General features: G+C 45.0%; 1 protein-coding gene across 1 annotated transcript in view; it reads left to right on the top strand.

Moving 5' to 3' along the window:
- tmem63c (transmembrane protein 63C) overlaps positions 1–7,286 on the top strand; it is a gene marked incomplete at both ends in the record, with an annotated part of 14,138 nt that extends 6,852 nt beyond the window's left edge. The window contains 16 exons of the mRNA XM_083683192.1: positions 61–169; positions 512–585; positions 690–770; positions 899–1,019; positions 1,267–1,400; positions 1,645–1,767; positions 2,579–2,732; positions 3,257–3,363; positions 4,245–4,331; positions 4,517–4,582; positions 4,816–4,978; positions 5,162–5,267; positions 6,099–6,266; positions 6,411–6,523; positions 6,828–6,905; positions 7,059–7,286. Coding sequence (XP_083539318.1) covers positions 61–169; positions 512–585; positions 690–770; positions 899–1,019; positions 1,267–1,400; positions 1,645–1,767; positions 2,579–2,732; positions 3,257–3,363; positions 4,245–4,331; positions 4,517–4,582; positions 4,816–4,978; positions 5,162–5,267; positions 6,099–6,266; positions 6,411–6,523; positions 6,828–6,905; positions 7,059–7,286 — 1,912 coding nt within the window. The remainder of the gene's footprint in view (positions 1–60; positions 170–511; positions 586–689; positions 771–898; positions 1,020–1,266; positions 1,401–1,644; positions 1,768–2,578; positions 2,733–3,256; positions 3,364–4,244; positions 4,332–4,516; positions 4,583–4,815; positions 4,979–5,161; positions 5,268–6,098; positions 6,267–6,410; positions 6,524–6,827; positions 6,906–7,058) is intronic.
- Positions 7,287–16,218: the final 8,932 nt, after the last annotated feature.

Genomic DNA, 16,218 nt, shown 5'->3' with positions numbered 1-16,218 from the left:
TCATATTAAAATGTCAGGGTGAAGTCCATATGAAACACCTCTCTTATTCTCTCTTCATAGAGACAGCTTCCTGTGGCTGCACAGTATCTTTGCTTTGCTGTACTTCATCATCACAGTGCTGTGCATGGCCCACCACTCCTCATGCCTGGAGTACAGAGAGGATGAGAAGGTATGTGAGCAACACTCTGACCCAGCCTGTCAGTACACTCACCAAACACTTTATTAGGAACACTATACAAATACTGGGTAGGGCCTCCGTTTGCTCTCAAAACAGCCCCAATTCTTCGTGGCATTGATTCCACAAGATGTTGGAAACATTCCTTTGACATTCTGGTCCATGACGACATGTTTGCATCACGCAATTCTTGTAGATTTTTCAGGTGCACTCACTGCAATGTAAGTCGCTTTGGATAAAAGCGTCAGCTCAATGGCATATATAGATATATAACATATACTATCAGAGCGTGGCCGTCCATCTTACCTGTTGTGTCACTGGACAACTTTATTCCAGGTGGCCAGGACTCTTATGATCACCTCCATCCCCAGGGAGATCTCGGACCCGGGACTAATCACCAAACACTTCCAGTAAGGTTACTGATTCATTCACACACCATAATGTACTGACTGATAGTTAGTAGTTAGTTAGTTAGTTTAGTAATTGTGAGTGTGTCTTTTCCCCTCCTCTGCAGTGAGGCCTATCCCAGTTGTACGGTCACTGACATTCGGTTCTGCTTCGACGTACACAAGCTGATGAGGCTGGACTCAGAGAGGTACACTGACTTTAACAATATTGAGCAGCATGGTCATGTATTGCTTTGCTGGTGTTGGGCCATGGTATGGTTCTGTATGTGGCCTGTCACTTGGCAGGGGATTTATCTGCGTTTTCTTTGCTCTGCAGACGGAAGGCGATGAAGGGAAGGTTGTATTTCACCACTAAGGCCCAGAAGGATGGGAAGATCATGATCAAGACCCACCCTTGTGCTCAGATATTCTGCTGTGACTTGTGCGGCTTTGAGCAGGTACGTTGTGCAGTGACTGTTGTTATTGTAAGGGGTTTAATCTTGGCTGCAAAGCCTCACCGAGTAATTGTTCTGCATTGTTTGCGTACTGCCACTGGATGGCACTGCAAACCAAAATTAGGTTCGGGCAGCTTCATTACAGTGTCTTGTCTCTCTGAATTTAAATTCCCAGAGGGATATTACTAATATCACACCACTAGATGAATGATATGTGTGTACTGTGTTCTCAACTCCCTCTCTCTCACAGGTGGATGCCGAGCAGTACTACAGTGAGCTAGAGGAGAAACTGACCGATGAGTTTAATGCAGAGAAGCATCGCATCTCACTCAAGAGACTGGGCATCGCCTTCGTGACCTTCCGGGATGAGAGGATGACCGCTGTGTGAGTGAACTATGACCCCTTGACCTCTGAGTGACATGTCATTGCACTGTCCTGCAGTCTTTGCCGCCTCCTCAGGTGAAATAAGTAGCGCTCTCTCCAATCAAAAATAGCGTTGTTCCTGACAGTAGATATGCAGTTTAAAACCATTCGTTTCAAACTGTTAACACTGTCTACGGTATGATCGTGTCTGCCCGCTTCCTTATCTGCTTACTTGCATCTGCGTGTTTTGTGTTTGTGACATCAGCATTGTGAAGGACTACAGTCGGGTGCGTTGCCGCCGGAGACCCCAACAGTCCAGCATCACCACCATAGTCCAGTCTCACAAGTGGGGTGTCGGCTACGCGCCGGCGCCCAGTGACATCATCTGGTGAGTGTCAAGTTAGTGTGAAACACAAAATGGGGAACAAACTCAAAACTGATTTAGCATCTCTTCTTGACACCACCATCGTACCTGTGCAAATTGAGAATATTACTGTATTTCTGTCCTTGTCTTGTGAAAGAAAATATCTGGAGTCTTTCCTCTGAAATCTCACAGTCGTTAGATCAAAGTTTAATAGGAAGATTTGAATGGTAATTTGAACGGTGTGTTATAATTGTATGTTCCGATGGCAGTTACGGTTCTCCACTTCAACACGAATCAGTAAGCTATTAAGTTGTTATGACTACTGTAAGCCATGATGGATCCAGCCTTACCTCGGAGAGCCACTGCAGCAGCAGGCCTGCTGAGGTTGCATAACGTGTGTGAGTGTTGCATATGTACAGAGGATTAACCGAAGAGAGACGGCCTCGGTGGCTCAGTGTGTTTGTGCTTCATGCCTCGTTGGCTGTGTGTATGACTGTGTTCGTGCGCTGGGGAGTGAGTAGGAATGCTGGGGTAGTCACAGGCACTGTGGGGTCGGGGCAGGAACCATTTTTCCATCATTAAAAAAGAGCACTCAAGTGTGATGTTCCAACCTGCTCTCCAGTCCGGTGTAGCGGAGCGAACTCCTTTCTACATAGAGAGATAGTGCTGTGTTCATACTCAGAGTAGATATGCTGTACATACAGTCATGTAGAAGAGTGAATGTAAATATTGACGTGCGCACCTCCATCATAGGGATGTCAACCAATCATGTTAACCCTTGGCGCTGTAGATGATTGGCCTGACTGAACCCCATCTGTCCCGTCTCTGTCTCCAGGGAGAACCTGTCAGTGTGTGGCTCCCGCTGGTGGCTACGCTGCATCCTGCTCAACATCCTCCTCTTCCTCCTCCTCTTCTTCCTCACCACTCCCGCCATCATCGTCAACACAATTGACAAGTTCAATGTCACCAGGCCTGTGGAGAGTCTTCGGGTCAGAGCTCCTGTCAGAGCTATTGTGCATGAATAGGAATACAGTGCCCTCCATAAGAATTCTACACTCCAAACAATTACTATGAGGTTAAAGAGGAGAGTCTCAGCTTGAATTCAATGTGTTCTTTTTCAGATTGGTTTCACTATTTAGAAATTACAACCCTTTTTATACATAGTCCCCCTATTTCTGGGCACCACAAGTATTGCTTTTCTGGTTAGTCATGTGTGTTCCAAATGCTTCCTCTTCGCAATACTTATGGAGGGCACTGTATGTGTTTGTTTTTTACGACGGAAAAGTAGACATGGTATTTGTATTTTTCATTAACAATATTCTTCTTCATATTATGTGTTGGTCCTCTGTGGCTCAGTTGGTAGAGCATGGCGCTAACAATGCTTAGGCTGTGGGTTTGACTCCCGCTGGGACCATGTATACTGAAATGTATGCACTCACTGCAATGTAAGTCGCTTTGGATAAAAGCGTCAGCTAAATGGCATGTATACATGTTTTGGTTTCCCCCTCCACAGAACCCGATCATCACTCAGTTCCTCCCGACCCTGCTGCTCTGGGCTTTCTCTGTCCTCCTGCCCTTCATTGTGTATTACTCAGCCTTCTTCGAGTCTCACTGGACCAGGTACTGTTGTTCTGCGGGCCAGGGTGGCTTCTGTCTGACACTTTGGAAAAAGGAAAACGCTTTATTTTTCTTCCTCAAACTCCCTCTAAATGTGTTATTGTCTTCCTTCTCTCTCTCTCTCTCTCTCTCTCTCTCTCTCTCTCTCTCTCTCTCTCTCTTTCCATCTATCTACACTGTCTGCTTTTTCAACCCTCTCTCTCTCTCTCGCTTTCTCTCTCTCCCCCTTCTCTGTCTCTCTCTGTCTGCCTGCACTAATTCTCTAGCGGTGAGGAGCAGAATAGCTCTGCATCAGGAGACAACCTCACACAGCACCTTTTCTTTACATAACCACCCCCACAAATGTGTTGTGAGGGCGTGATGTGTGAAGGACTGAATGCAAATCAACTGTTTACAGTTCTCTGTGTGAAAAGCTCTGATGGTGGTAATGAACCCACCGCCAGCTGTAATGGCAGGAGCACTCAGGCAAAAGACTCAAACGCAAGACTCGGATATGAAAAACTTAAATCCAATAGAATAGTCTTTGCTTTCAGAAAGGTTCAGTACACAGGTAGGCAGTCAATGGGTAGGCAGATAATCCAGGAAGGGGGTAGGCAAAGCGGGGTTTGGTACACAGGTAGGCAGTTCAAAAAGGCAGGCAGATAATCAGAAAAGGGGTAGGCAAAAAGGGAAAGTCAAAAACACACTCGGAGATCAAAAAACAGGAATAATTCTAGGAAATGCTGGGACATATGACACAAAGGTACAAAAACAAACTGGCACAGAGATCCCCTGCGAGATTATTTGCAATTCATAACATGTTTGCATAGATTATGCTGCATGTTGAAGTGTGTTTTGTTCATGTCCTCATTTGTGCTTTTGTTCCCAAAAATCCTTTTGATCAGGTCAAGTGAGAACCAGATCACGATGCACAAGTGCTTTCTGCTGCTGGTGTTCATGGTGATCATCCTGCCCTCACTGGGTCTATCCAGGTAAAGCTCCATAGCAGAATAACAGTTTATTACATGTTATTACATGTTTATGCACATGTAATAGCTTTGTTATAACTCCTATATTCTAAAGATATCTTCCTGGATATCTATAGACATATGATCCAGAATCCTGTGATATTGCTCTGACAGTATGGTTTTTGTCACTTTGTTTTCTTATGCCATAGTCTGGACCTGTTCTTCAGGTGGCTGTTTGATATTCATTTCCTGGATCAGAGGGATGTCAAATTCCAGTAAGTTTTGTCCTTTTATTCCAAACAGTTTGGCCAAATTAAGTTATGCGCCATTTTGCAGTCAGGGAATGGTACCATCTGATTATGTACCATGGCAAGAACTACAGTACCACGTGTAGTAAGGCTAGGGTTAGGCTAACCCTAAGGCTAACCCTAACCCTAACCCTAACCCTAACCCTAACCATAACCATAACCCTAACCCAGTGTAGTAAGGCTGTGTCCTCTCTCTGAAGGTGTGTGTTCCTTCCTGATAATGGGGCGTTCTTCGTCAACTACGTGATCACGTCCAGCCTGATCGGCACGGCGATGGAGCTGCTGCGTATCCCAGCGCTGATGGTGTATGCTCTCCGTCTCTGCTTCGCCAAGTCAAAGGCCGAGCGCATCCATGTCAAACGGGTACGACGAGCCTCTCATACTGATTTGAGCGTTTCCTTGATTTGTTCGACTGCAGCAATTGATTGCATCGAGTCATTATCTCGGTTGATTCAACTCAATTCTACTGTGTCTGTCCATGTAAAGAATTTATTTATCGACAGTAACATTTGTTGTGTTCACCTTTTTTTGTTTGCGTCTCTCCAGAGCCAGGCCTATGAATTCCAGTTTGGTCTGGAGTACGCCTGGACCATGTGTATCTTTGCTGTCAGCATGACCTACAGTATCACTTGTCCCATCATCATGCCCTTTGGTGAGCATAGCTGTGTGTAGATGTCAAAAAAAATTGTTTGTCTCTTCTCTCTCTCCCCTTCCTCCCCCTCCTCCTCCTTGTGTGTGTGTGTGTGTGTGTGTGTGTGTGTGTGTGTGTGTGTGTGTGTGCGTGTGTGCGTGTGCGCGTGTGTGTGTGCGTGTGTTTGTGTGTGTGTGTGTGGGGTGTGAGAGAGGGAGCGTCTCTCCTGATACTGTAACCTTCCTCACCTCTGCTGCCAGCCGGGTGCAGACTGTGTGAATGTGAATGTGCTGCAGTCCCAGACGCTCAGACACAGCGAGCTGTGAGCCAGACGCCCACTCCACTCCTGTCTCTGCCTGGAGCCGCAACAACCCTTTATTTACTATACTACGCTCCGGTCCTGACGCCTCCCACCATGCACCAGGCCTGGGCTGCTCACCCACTCTCACCTGTGACTGTCGACCTGTAAACTGAAGTTACAATTCTGGTTACAATGAGGGTTTGATTGCCTCTCTCTCTCTCTCTCTCTCTTTCTCTCTCTCTCTCTCTCTGTCTCTCTGTCTCTCTCTCTCTCTCTCTCTCTCTCTCTGTCTCTCTCTCTCTCTCTCTTCCTCTCTCTCTCTCTCTCTCTGTGTCTCTCTTCCTCTCTCTCTCTATCTCTCTCTCTCTCTCTTCCTCTCTCTCTTCCTCTCTCTCTCTCTCTCTCTGTGTCTCTCTTCCTCTCTCTCTCTATCTCTCTCTCTCTCTCTTCCTCTCTCTCTCACTCTCTCTCTCTCTCTCTCTCTCTCTCTCTCTCTCTCTTCCTCTCTCTATCTCTCTCTCTCTCTTCCTCTCTCTCTCTACCTCTATCAGGGCTGCTGTACCTGATCCTGAAGCACATGGTGGACCGCTATAACATCTACTATGCCTATGTGCCTACTAAGCTCAACCAGCGCATCCACACAGCAGCTATCAGCCAGGTCATCATAGCGCCCATCCTCTGCATGTTCTGGCTCCTCTTCTTCTCCGTGCTGAGGCTGGGTAGGCTATTTCCTGTTTCCTGTTTCCATATCACACAGTCAGATACATGTGCAGGGCCACTGTTGATGCAGTGGCTGGTTCGGTGACCATATAAAAGAATCATAACGTGGTCTTGATTTTGCGGTTCTCTCTCCCGCGACCCAGGCCCAATGCGTCCCATCACCCTCTTCACCTTTGTGTCCCTGCTCTCCTGCATCGCCTTCTCCCTCTTTGGCATGTGCCTTAAGAAGCATCCTGACAAGTCGTCAAGCTACCAGGTCAGACACAATGTGTTAGGGACGGGAAATAGTACTGGGTTACGGTGGTTGTTCTGGCAGAGCTTTCAGTGTACTTTAGTTGACCATAAACGAATGACATCGACAAAGCGCTGTGCAATGTCATTCAGCAACGCCGTTTCTGAGAACTTAATGTAGTGGTACAGCTGTGAAGTAGAGATTGAGTCCATGCCATATGTCACAGTGAGATGTTACTCTTGAACTGTTCTCGACCTCGACTGTATAAAACACCTGGTACTCTGCGGTATAAAACACCTGGTTACTACTGCGGTTAATGGGTTTTCAGATGTCTGACCAGCCAACAGATGGGGCATTCAACGATGCAGAGAGAAACGCAGTGTCCTCCACCACCACCACCTCCAATGTACCTGTCCTCCACTCAACAGATGCAGTAACTCTCATATTATTAAGACAGCTATACAACAATCTCATACGACAGGCAATATGCAAGAGTGGTTCCATCGATGAGTAACTAGCTACTCTCTCTCTCTCTCTCTCTGTGTGTGTCTCCCCTCAGCTGTTTGTGGCATCAGTGTTGCTGGAGCCAGAGCTTAGTCTGACCCCCATGCCATCGCCTGCCCACCAAAGCTACGGAGCCATGTCTAGCTCCCAGGGCTCTGGCCACGACAGGGAGGAGGAAGAAGAAGAGGAGGAGCAGGTAGAGACCCGTGAGACAGAGCTCCAGGACGCCCCTGTCCCCTACTACTCTAGCCCACTCATGGACACCCCAGTGGGCTACCAGTGACACTAGCCCCCCCCCCCCCCCCCCCACACACACACACCCCCACCCCAACTTCCATGCTTACATCTGGGGTGGAAAATAAAGCGAAAATAAATGCTCCAATGCTGCGTTTTTTCCCCCACTAACCTCAGAATCCAACCCAACTGCCTCGGACCCTCTGACCGGACTATGTTTGTGAGAGACCTTTTGGATTATGTCTTTGGGGTTCTGTGGAGCCCAAGGCTGAAATGACCTCTGCCCCAGCCCCACGGTAGAAGGGGGTATGTGGGCAGGATGCGAGTGGCCTTCCCTCTTTGTACACACGTGACGTCTCTTGAAACGTTCGAACTGAAAGTGATCCATGCGTCCGTCTCAATGGAGGACGCACCAGACTTCAGTGCATCTGTATTTTCCCGAAATTTACTGTCGTTTTGCTTTTCTCCCATTTTCTCTGTTTGTGATGCTTTGAGTATGGAATGATTACAGGTGCCATACTGTATGTGACTTAGCTCGGAGTGTGTAACGCCATAGGGGACACACACATGGACACAAGTGGGGAACAGTGGGTTTAACCGACTGACCCCAGCAGGCAGAGTGGTCTTGGCGTTGGAGGATCTGGCTCCTCTGTGGCGGAGGGTGAGGGTTGTGGGTTGTCAAGCCATCTGCAGTGAGAGAACAGGACAGACGGAGGGCAGAGTGGAACCCAAAGCTCATGCACACTCCCTACGGCGGAGAAGGCACAAGGAACCCAACTGTACCTGAAACTATTGTAATTATTGTTATTAAGGGTGTTATTTTTTGCTATTCCGTAATTGCTAGTTGTTTCTTTGTGATGTCAATACAGTATATTGTGCTTTTGGGGGGAGGATGGGGCTGTGGGGATATATTTTATAATTTTATAATTTATTATTAGAGTTGATTTATAGTGCCATTGCTTTGTTGTTACTGATTTAGTCATAGTGCTATTATTCTATTTTTTTTTTTTAATTGTTATGTTTTTAATTTATTAATGAGTATATCAAACTTTTATAATCTTTTACATGAAGGTCTGGCGGCAAAAATAGACATGAAACAGTCCTGATATTATCCTGTTGAATCATGGTTGTAGTGCAGTAGTCCAAACCGGTCCAGACTCCTACCATCCTCCGCATGTTAAGAATGCTATACAAGAGTGAGGAATTGTCTGTGCATAACTCTCCTTAAACCTAATGTCCACCCATCAAACTAAACAGCTCTCTCTCTTTCTCAAATGTTATTACTCAGCTGTCCCATAGTCTCACTGTTTGACACAGCCATCCAGTAATCTTTGCTAGTTTTGTATTGCGGGATGTTTTCTCTGCTCCAGGGGCTGCGGGGAGGAGGTTTCCTTGCCAAACTGAATGTAAATTGATTGTCATTGGTTTGTTATCATGCTCCGTTGCTGTGCCTTGAAGACTAACTCCCTTTCGTCTGACAATCCAGCATGGCCTGAAATATGCTGCATGGACTGATAATGAATGAGCAGGAAAACAAGGGACGAAGACTGAAATAAACAACTATACTCTATGGAGAGCAAACACATTCTAGCGTAACCCTAACCCTATCAAAAAAATCACCCATTACCTGTTCCACTTCTCCCATCATTTGTGTGATCTCCCAACGGACCCTAGGCCTAGCCTTTGTCATACGTTGTCGGAGACAACAGACAAGCAGTGCAGAGCTCCTCCACAGGACCGCAAGCTAATGATGTTGACTCATTTGTTATTGTGCTGACTGTATTTGCTACTGTAGTCTCGGATGATAGAATGGGGTTTTTCATTGGAGGCGTTCTGACTCTGGCTTGAGGTGCCTTGTCACAGTTATCACCCAGTGTCTTTGCAGTTTCAAACGGCTGTATTCTGTGAGCATATAGACAAGCTCTTTCTATGGAGGATAAAATGCATTTGAAAGTTCTTAAGTATCTTGGGTGTCCTTGCCCCCCGTATGATTTTATGATAAGTTGTGGCTACTGTATGTAAACCCATTTTTTTCATCATGCAGGTATTGACAATGTTGTTGTTGGTGTGTGGTGTGTCTTGGACCCAAAGCATCTCATAAAGGAATGCTATGTACCAGTGCAGGCTGGTGGAGGCTGAAATCGTAGGACGGCTCATTGTGATGCATGAAATGCATGGAATGGAATGAGAAATTCCATTCCTCATTCCATCGCATGCATTACAATGAGCCCGTCCTCCGATTTCTACCTCCACCAGCCTCCCCTGCCATGGACAGTATATGGAACAGTACTCCAACATTACAACTAAAATATTGTATTTTCACCTAAGAAAGGTCCCCCAAAGTCCAGTCTATTACTTAGTACAATCTTTGGAATGTTTTTTTTGTTTTTTTAAATTTATAAGATTTAGGTATATTCTTAAAATACTCTGAAATGGGTCCCTGGAGCTTTGTACTGTGTTTGTCAGTAGTGGTTTTGTGAAATGGAGAGAGAGCCTTATTGGAGGAATGGAAAGGCTATTATATGACTTGTGTCCTATGAAATTAAACTTACTTGTTTCATTTGAGAGGCAATATTTCTAAACCAACTGTCCAGCACAGCAAGACTGATAGAAAAACAACCATAGTGCAGCTGATAATTAACTGGAAATTAACTTATTATTGTGTTCACAGAGTACCGACATATGGGACGTTAATTGTGGAGAGAACCATAGTAAAAATCAGTTTGAACTGCACTTATAGAGATACCACCGTCGCAAAGCACTCTCCCTGAGCTCTGGGATTCAGCTTTAGCTGGTTTTCACTGGTCATGAAACTCCTGATTCTTTTCACATTGCAATGTTAATCAGTTTTATTTTTTAAGTGGTCACGGCAGTTGAACGTTGTTCCCCTTTCTTTCAACGTCGTCGTGCAGAAACATCCAACGCAGGAGTAGAAAGAAAGCTGCCTTCTCTTGGTTCAAATAACCGCGCAAGAAGGGAACGCACTCGTAAAACCCTCTGCGATTTCATGCTTAATTAGATCTGAGGTACACTCTCTCTCATTTGCGCTCATACATCCAAATGAATGCTCTTCACTCGGCGCCCTGGGTCTATTTCGGGGATACAGTGGTTTTCCAGGCCTTGCTTTTATTTTTACTCTTTACAGGAATCTGTTGAGTGTCCTTTCTGAAGTACTACTTATAGATTTCTCTGAATCATTTGCTTTTGCAGGGAAATAAAAGAAAACAAACCTCCTGTCAGTTGATGTAAATGTGGGGTTTGTTTTGCACAGGGCTGAGGTTGAGGGCCAGGGGGACAGTGTTTAGCAGTGACCTCTGTCCGACAGGGCTGAGCTGTTCTCTCTGTGTGTTAAAAAGTCTTTGAAGTGCTGTAAGTTCAATTAAAATGGAATCTGCTGCAGCCACGCATCTTCTGTTTCCAGGCTCTTTATTACCTCTCTGTCTGCTGTGGTCTGGGCTGAAGGGTAAGGAGTCGCAAGTTCAGCAGAAGGCTTGAAGCTCTGGCTCGAGTGCAGAGCGGAGGGAATGAACCCACTGGGAGTTAATCAGGGGTTTACTGTGTTTTTTTGACAGAGCGTGGTTTCTCATGCTGTCTCTGAGAAAATGTACAACTGACAGACACGTTTTCCAAGCACATGTGCACACTCAACAGCAATTAGAGAAAGTGTTAAACAGCGTCCAAGAGAGACATCCCCTGAAGTATCCCTGAGATAAGCAAAATCAACAAGACAGCTTGATTTCGATCTTTGTTTAAAAGGCTTCTACATTGTTTGTAAGACAATGATGTATGTGTACAGTACAGTATGTGTTTTGCAGAATGCAAAGCCAATAATGGATTGTGTTAAAAAATTATATTTTCCTTTTACAGACTTTTCAAATCATCAGTTTTGTGTCCTGTGGAGCTGATGATATCATATCCTGTGGAGCTGCCAGGGCAGAATGAAGATGTCGTGGGGAACGAGTCCTGCTGGGTTCCTCCATTGATCAAATTTGCTGCCCGACGGCCATGAATTTCCCCAGCCAGAGAAGCTAAAATGACAGAATCCCATGCAGACACTCAGAGACAGGGTTAATGCATGCAGGTGCTCACCTCCCCGATGGCCCGGTGTTTGAGACAGTGCTTCTGCATACAAACTAGCCCTGGGACAAGCCTCTGTGCATACTGGAGACCTCATTGGTTCCGTAAGCTGCATGCGGGGATTATGGGTGGCAATTAATCGCTTGAGGCTGTCGCCAAAGCAGGGAAGATGAGGGGAAGAGATGTGACTCCAACGCCTGAATAAGCCTGTAGTCTTATGACTTGAGCACATCAGCCTCCCTGAGGAACTTACTGGATACACAGGTCTACTATCAATTAAGGTATCCAGCATATTTTTTTTTAGATCCAACTGAACATCCAAGTTTTTTTGTGTGATTAAAATCACTGCTATTTACCTGCCATTATAACCCCTTTCACGACTGAGACATCCAAAAAAAAGAGAGAAAGCAATCCCTGACATTTTCCCCTGTCACCCCCGGCAACTGCTTGGAGCAAGCTTCTCGCTGAAAGGTGAATTCCTCTGGGTGCGTGGCAAACTGCTTTTTTCCCCTCGCCTCCAGATGCTTAGAAGAGAAAATGTCTCTGCGTCCTGCAGCAACCATATTGCCATTCCCTTATGGCTTGCTGCCTGCCCATTTCCACATGCAAATTCAGCTTAATCAGTTACTGTTGTTTTATATTTACATAATATGTTTTGTTCACTGTTGTAATGACACTTTATGTCATCTGGTGCTCACCCCTTCTTTGTCCTTCAGTTCAGATTGTATTTACAGGAGATTTGTAGAAGCCTATCCAGTCCCTGACTCAGAGCTGCCACTGAGTCTACTCGTGCATAATGCCAGTCTGTGGCAAAGGCTTTGAAGGACAGTTGTACAGGAGAGTCTTGCTCTCTCTAAGATCTTGGAGGAAATGGATGTGAGATCCAGCGTGGAGCTGCGAATTACTTGGCAGGCAGCATGTCACATATGGGGGAGCTCATTAGAGCTACTTCGTCGGCATGAAATGCCACCGTCTCCTTCTCCCAGGAAAGGTGTCGGGACTGGTTATCTAACGCAGGAGAGACCGTCGGCGTTAGAGGGTGGCTTCTGTGTGCGTCGCCATGGCTTCATGCTTCAATCAGAATGTAACCTTTGGAGCGTTTAGCCTGCAGACAGGACGACCTCGTTGGTACTGAAAGACCAAGTGGATGGGATGCTCTGTGTCCCTGATCGTGCATTGTAATGGGTCAGTGGAAACAACATGGAGGGGAAAGTAATATAATAATAATAATAATAATATATGCCATTTAGCTGACGCTTTTATCCAAAGCGACTTACATTGCAGTGAGTGCATACATTTTTCAGTATATATGGTCCCAGCGGGAATCAAACCCACGACCTAAGTGTTGTTAGTGCCATGCTCTTCCAACTGAGCCACAGAGGACCACGTCACATGAAAAGGGTCATAGCACAGTATGTTTTTTCTTGTCGACCTTTAGAATGACTAACAATGTGTATAGGTGGTTATCAGGGAAGTAATTTGTTGTGCGCTACCGTGAGTGTGCTTTTAACTGAAACTCTTCACCTGTTGGTTACATGTTACAGTAACTGCACAGAAGCTGTCATGTGACGCAGCACTCCACGGTTGCTAAGGCCAGGGTGGTTGCTGTGCAGCAGCGGTGGAGCTGGCAGGCTCCTCAGGGCTCAGCTGCCTCCAGGCTGCGTATGATCTTAGAGTGCTAACCTGATTAGCCCGGGTCTGCTAGCCCTCTTCTCCTCCTCAGCTCCTCCTCTCCTCAATATGATTTATCAGCCGCTCCACTGAGGAGTGTCTGCCTGCCTGCCTCCTCCAAAAACAAACACGCCGCTCTCTGGACCCCTCCGTTGGCAGTTGCCATGACAACGTCCGATCCCGCTTCATTCCAAAACACATTGCAGACTTTCTAAAAATAATGTGTCTGTTGTCTTTTCTCACAAGCTCGTCTCCCTCGGAATGGATAGCCTTTAGGGCTGGACCCTCCAGCCCTCCAGGTATGCCACAACTGTCTTCAAGGGACTATCAATTGTCGATGGCTCAGCATTACGAATGGTACCCATCTTTTAAGGCTATATTTGTTACAAGTGCTAAAGTCATCTCCATTACCTGTGAATTAGGTAGGCTACTGGGCCATGGTTTCTTCACAACAACACACTCGGACCTGATCTGACCTGTATGGTAAGGCCAATCAGTGATGAAAGACTTTGGCACTAATAAACCAGCATCTGAGTTGAACAGAAGGGGAGGATAGTGGTACAGCACTGCAGAGAGACAGATTTGGGACATGTCAACCACTGCTCCGTCACCAGAGCAGACAGCCAGCCCATGGATGTGACTTTTACAGTGATGCAACCAAATTGAATGTGAATATTTCATGGGAGAGTGGAACCCAATGTGTTGGAGTTCAGGTCATCTGAGACATACATAACTTACCCCCCCACCCCCCTCCCCCCTCCCTCTCTCTCTCTCTCTGTCTCTCTGTCTCTCCCTCTCTCTCTCACACACACATACAAACACACACGCAACCAACCTTGTGAGCCTCCCTTATTGCTTTCTGAACAAATACTGTCTGCACTTTTAAGGGCAAGATGGGAACATTAACGGTGTAGTTCTTGGATTCCTGGAGACGGGCTGGATGTGACATTGTGACATGTGCATGATTAAGCGGGCTGATATTCGCTCAGCTCTGATTCTCAGATGAAGTCCCCCCTCGTCTCTGTAGCCACAGGGAAGGAGCCAGCCAGTACACAGACGTTACATAACAGCAAGGAATGGGCTGACGGAGCGAGAGAAATCGGGCATAGTGTGATTGATTTCAAACATTGAGCTCCTGCATTACTACCATCACTCTGAAATCAACAAATGATCTGAGTGGAAGAAGAAGAAAAAAGCAAAAAGAACAGACCTGACCTCTTTACTCAGTAGTATGTCCACAGAACATCATCTTTATTGAGTCTTATAAGCACACGACATTACATAAAGTGTAGAATGGGGTCCATTGTACGAGCTGTTTGGTTGAGAGAGTATGTATTTGCATTAAGTGTGTCACATGTGTTTTTTGGTAAAAAGGATAGGTGAAGTCATCGCTGTTCAATAGCAGCTGAGTAGATGAGGTAGACATTGAAACACCCATTAACAGAATAGATCTACTGTAAATGTACCAACGGTCAATCACGCATACACAAACTAAACAGACCTACTCTCAGAAAATTGAAAATAGAGACAACTTAAAAGACAACTTGCACAACAATCTGTGCTATGTATACTGCAGTGCTATGTAAACTGCAGTGCTATGCAAACTGCAGATACTCAGAAAATAACTACCATAAATGTACGTCCTGCACAGTCACATCATCAACATTTAACTCATTAACTAGTGGTTAGTGGTGGAAAGTGAGAGATGTTGAGAAGAGCAAGTTGAGTTATCCTTCTGAAGTGCTGTGACAGCCTGAAAGGCTCACAGTTGATTGACATGTAAGCCAAATAGCCTGGTAATGGAATGGAATGGTAGTCAATGGGCATATTCCTTTTAGGGGTGACATGCCAACAATACAGCAATTAGACTATTTCATTTGACGACTGAGAGAAAATTGCTCCACTTTTCCACTAACTTGCTACTTTAAAAACAGCCAAAAGCTGAAGAGCATTTTTAAGTGATGATGATGAGTGAGCTTTTTTTTATCTTTACAGCACACATGAAGTGGTTGTCCTGTCTTGGGTCATAATAGATTCACAAGGGAAACACATGAAGCACAATAACGTGGCGAGTTTTTGTGGCTAGTTTTCTATCAGGTTTGGAAAATCCACCAGTATAGTCATTCACATACAGACTTGAAAATACAAAAATAAACTTTATAATAGTAATTTCAGACTAAAGCAATAATTACCACAGGTCAGCAGCTTGGATGTATAGTAGAGTATTACTATCAAATACTTGGCATGTTATAGATAAGTTACTTGGCATTAGACTCTGAATGTAAATAACAACTGGTACATTTAGAAACATATACATGTGTTTATAGCAGCAAAATGATACACACATCTCTAACTATCTTAGCACTTCCAAGTATAACATGAACATAGTAAATGCCTTTCATTAATAAATGCATTTGGGTTTTCTTCCTTGTAACATAATAATAAAACACAGAATTACACTCAAAGATCCAATAGCACTTGACTTTGCAGTTGTGTGGTATGAAACAAGGGAGGGGAACCAGGCTTTGTAAGAGACCGTGATTGCCTGGGTCCAAAATGGGTCCAAAAAAGCCAACTGTAAACCGACAAGGATTATGTAGATAGATACAGTTTATGGTTCAACCCCAATTCACCTTGAGAATTAATGAAAAGTGAATGGACCAAAGATAAGTCAAGGCTTAAGTCCCTCAAGCAGAGCCTTTAATGAGGAGTTCCATTACTTCGATTAGAACTCAGGAAATGAAGATAACAGTCTATTTTAGAGTAAGTAACAGTCAGTTCAAGCCTATTGAAATGTGATAATACGATCTTAACAGTCTCCACTCTCAGAGGGGTGGAGAGTGTCATATACACCACTAAGACAACGGTGCACCATCACTCGTAGAGATCCCATAGGAAAGCTTTTGAATACAATAACAGTTCTAGTCAGTTTCTATTGAGCATCAAAAATCATTTGTTTGCTTAGTATCATGGCTTAAAGAATTATGTTCACCCATCACCCAAGACCATGAACACACCAACAACACGTAAAGGAGGTATATTCAGTGCCAGTGAGTGACTTTATAAGATACCTAAGCAAAATATGTGTCCTATACTGTAGCTTGCTAGGTATAATCATGAGGATTATCCCTCTGTCAGGTCAAATTAAATCACGGTACATTTGTGACCTCTAAAGTACTAAAGTATTTGTCTCTAAAGCACCTAGAATATCACTGTCTCCGGGTCTTGAGTGA

The sequence above is a fragment of the Argentina silus genome, assembly GCF_951799395.1.
Source record: "Argentina silus genome assembly, chromosome: 13".
NCBI classification, from domain to species: Eukaryota; Metazoa; Chordata; class Actinopteri; order Argentiniformes; family Argentinidae; genus Argentina; species Argentina silus.
Note: the sequence above shows the minus strand (reverse complement) of the source record. Positions and strands in the feature narration are given on the sequence as shown.